The 4,274-nt window shown below is 46.2% G+C and overlaps 1 protein-coding gene across 1 annotated transcript; it reads right to left on the reverse strand.

Moving 5' to 3' along the window:
- Positions 1–2,963: 2,963 nt before the first annotated feature.
- Positions 2,964–3,434, reverse strand: LOC119564109 (scale keratin-like). Its single transcript, XM_037882834.2, has one exon. The coding sequence runs from the start codon at positions 3,432–3,434 to the stop codon at positions 2,964–2,966; it is 471 nt and encodes a 156-aa protein (XP_037738762.1).
- Between the last annotated feature and the right edge of the window lie 840 nt (positions 3,435–4,274).

The raw sequence follows: 4,274 nt of genomic DNA on the forward strand, positions 1-4,274 counted from the left end.
TTCTTCAGACAGCTATGAAAATTCTCAGCCTTAGACGACTTGGATAATAGACTGCATACTCTGAGCCTTTATGTGTAAATACACATTGCCAGCTCCTCGGGTGATTTCACTGGAATCCCAATGGGTTGCCTGGGCTGATGATCTGACCTTGCTGTTCCCATTAAACCGTGGAGGTCAGGTTTGAAATATAACTATTGACCAGCAGCTCTACCCACAGCGTGTTATGTTTCCTCTGCTCCCTTCTGTGTGTTTCAGGTTTACGACCACCACAAAAGATGTCTTCCTGCCAAGACCTGTGTTACCGACCCAGCTCATGTTATCCTGCCATATGCCCAGATCCATGTGTTGTTGCCCGCAATGAGCCTTGTATCACCTCGTGTGGAGACTCGACAGCAGTGGTCTATCCACCACCGGTTTCCGTGCTATTCCCAGGACCAATTCTCTCTACTTCCCCTCAACACAGTGTAGTGCAAAGCACCTTACCAGCTGTACCCTATGGAGCTGGGGGTGTATCTGGGGGTGGTATTTTGGGTGGCTCAATTGGTTATGGTGGAGTTTACGGTAGTGCATACGGGGGTAGATATGGAGGTGGTTTAGGGGGTGGTTATGGGGGCTTATATGGTGGTGGTTATGGGGGCTTATATGGTGGTGGTTATGGGGGCTCATATGGGTGTGGTTATGGGGGCTTATATGGGGGTGGTTATGGGGGCTTATATGGTTATAGGGGCTTATGCGGTTATGGGGGCTTGTATGGGTACGGTGGTGGATACGGGGGTGGCTATGGGGACTTATGTGGGTATGGGAGGAGATACAGTAGCAGGTGCTATTCTTCCCGCCGTGGAAGCTGTGGCCCATGTTAAACCCAGAAGAAAGATCCACGGAAGAAGAAACAACCAGGAAATGAAAGAGAAGAGAGAGATTCACCACTCAGCTTATCAAAAATGGGAGCCTGCAACTCCACTCGAAATCAGTGGGGGCTGTGGGTGTTCATCGCCTATATAAACCAGGCCTCTGTATGACTTCTTCTCGTTACATGCTACCTTTTCTTTACAGTCTAGTGGTTTTGCACTTTTGTCTTATGCTCATATTTTGCTTTGTCCTTTTTGATGCTGAACGGTCCACCACAAGTGACTTAATCTGGTGGAAAATGTGAGATGATTTTCAAACGGCGTGGTTGGCTGCAAGACCGCAGAACAGATTGTGTGACACGCATCCCTTTGGAGCTGGTGATTGGTTGTGGCTCTCTTTGTAACCCTGAAAATACAATTTCTGTCCTCTGCATTCATTCCTTCTGTAAGTGTAAACTCCGATGCTCATTCCCATTAAAAATTATGCTGCATCATATTATCGGCCTTCTGGTTTTCCTTTCCCCTCCATTCTTTCTTTCCAAAACACTTTGGATGAAATTCTCCCCTCTGCAGGAAGTCAGTACAAGCTCTATGTCCTGCATCAATCCCACTCATGCTCATAAGAGAGAAGAAAATCAGTACATTAATTGGTCAAAGGTACTGTGTAGGTGCTCTGCACAAGAGGGAATTACCCGCTTGTTACACTTGTCTCTAATAGAATGGGAATAAATGAATGACTTTCAAAAAGAATATATTTCCCTGTTCTAAATAGTCTATAGAATCATAGAATTGTTTGGAATATAAGGCAGGAGGAGACCTCGAGAGGTCATATAGTCCCTCCCTCTGCTCTGAGGTGGGACCAACTACACCTACACCGTCCCTAACAGGTGTTTGTTTAACCTGTTCTTCAGAACCTCCACTGATCAGATTCTGCAGCCTCCCTTGAAAGCCTAAAATCAGAGCTTAAGTCTCATGATAGGTAGAAAGTTTATGATTAAATTCCCAGGCTATAAAGCACCACCTGATTCGGGAAATGACATTACAGACTTTTACACACATAGTTTAAAATGACACTAGTACTCCAAATTGGGCCTCCCACTCAAGTAACATACTCCTGCCATCCTAGTAATAGAAGACCATTGATATATAAAATAACAGTGAGTGTTTGTGAATCAAACCAAAATCTGTTCTTCTGAGAAAGCCTCACCATATCCTACCCGAGTGCTATTGCCCAAGGGGAGAACTGCAAAGATTTCAGTTACATAAACAAACCACAAGAATGGAAAACAACCGGCAGAGGAAAACGAGTGTTGACTTTTCAGTGGAACTGTGGTGGGAGCTGCTGAATTTGAACCCCCCTTTGTCCTGACCGGCAGACCCCATGGTCAAAATGGCTAACCAGTCAGAAACACGGTCTTCCTGCCCAGGTCACGGCTGGATGTGTGGTTTACCGGAGAGCCACTCTCCACGCTTTAGACCGGATTAGGTCACCACTGGGATATTCCCTGCTAGTGAGTTTTTCAGACCCAGCTATGGCTGAAGTCTGCGGAGGTGTGAGATATATACCCCTTCCTTCTCACTAGCCCTCCCCAAACACGGAATCGCTTTACACCCCCCATTCCAAAATTACATATGCTCTAAAATTGTGACAAAATGTATTGAAACCTGAACACAATGTGGAAACCTGAACACAATTTGGCTTGACCCAAATAGAAACCCCCCACTATGGTTAGTGAACGTCACAACAAAAACAACACATTCACCAGCTGTATCCCAAGACAGCGTCCTGAGGGTAAAATCAGCTGTTTACCCTAAATCCTGTCTGTCAGTGCATAGATACATCAACCCACATTTGCTGATAAATCAACGTTTTTTTCTCCTCAGCATCAAATAGGACAAAAGCCCAATATGAGCATAAGACTAAGCTGCAGAACAATATAGACCATAAAGCTAAGGTAACAGGTAACAAGAGGAAAGAATAGATAGGCCTGATTTATACAAGCAACGAACAACCAAAACCCACACTGATTTGAGTAGTGTTGTAGCTGAGTGGTGAACCTTTCTCTTCTCTTTCATTTCCTGGTTGTTTCTTCTTTGTAGATCTTCCTTCCGCGATTAACATGGGCCACAGCTTCCACGGCGGGAAGAATAGCACCTGCTACCGTATCTCCTCCCATACCCACATAAGCCCCCATAGCCACCCCCGTATCCACCACCGTACCCATACGAGCCCCCATAACCGCATAAGCCCCCATAACCACCCCCTAAACCACCTCCATATCTACCCCTGTATGCACCACCATAACCTCCACCATAACCAATTGAGCCGCCCAAAATACCACCCCCAGATACACCCCCAGCTCCATAGGGTAGAGCTGGTAAGGTGCTTCCCACTACACTGTGTTGAGGGGAAGTAGAGAGAATTGGTCCTGGGAATAGCACGGAAACTGGTGGTGGATAGACCACTGCTGTCGAATCTCCGCACGAGGTGACACAAGGCTCATTGCGGGCAACAACACATGGATCTGGGCATATGTCAGGATAACATGAGCTGGGTCGGTAAGACAGGTCTTGGCAGGAAGACATCTTTTGTGATGGTCGTAAACCTGAAACACACAGGAGGGAGCAGAGGAAACATAACACGTTGTTGACAATGGAATAGGAGAATCACCGCTGGTGTTCTATGATAATGGGGGCTATGTAGGTCCCTTTCTGCAGGCTACATATCCGGGTATTCTTATGAACGTCCACACCAACCAGCCAGCCCCCAGTATTGCTGACATAGTTGCCTTAGCTGTCTTTTCCGTGAGGTCCCAACGGGTAGGTGCACACTGAGAATATCTACTGGATTGGGACCCACAAGTGAAATAGAAAAGTGACTGCCTACTCTCAGGTTCTGCCTGGGACTAAAGGGGAGGTTAGATGCCTTAGTCTCTCTGTGGGTTTGGTTTCAGGAGGTTCAAGGATGGGTTTCCAGTCCAGCTAGGATTAGTGAGTGCTGAGCCCTTTTGAGATTCTGGTCCCATTGGACTTGCCCAAGATCACAAGGAAACCTGTGCCAGAGAGCATGTCCTGAAGCAGGTTTTCTGAGGCCCTATTTGTGCCATGGCCACATGACCTTCCATTCCCACCAGCCCCTGAAGGATGAGGAAAAAAGACTCAGACTAATTCCTAACCCACAATAGAGAATATTTCCATCATGGATGGCTGCAATTTTCAACCCATTTTAGACAATTATGGAGGTGCAGTAAATTGTTCAAGTGTTCCTGTTAAACCAGTTTAACACAGGGTCTAGACCCCTCAGATCGTCTAAATCATCATACTTGCCTGTCACTCAAATGTGCTACTTTGACTTACACCAGCTAAAGATCTGGATCGAAAATCATGAGTTGTACCAGTAAAAAGTCAAATATTGCCGTATTGCAT

This window comes from Chelonia mydas, chromosome 24, assembly GCF_015237465.2.
Source record: "Chelonia mydas isolate rCheMyd1 chromosome 24, rCheMyd1.pri.v2, whole genome shotgun sequence".
Lineage (NCBI taxonomy): Eukaryota > Metazoa > Chordata > Testudines > Cheloniidae > Chelonia > Chelonia mydas.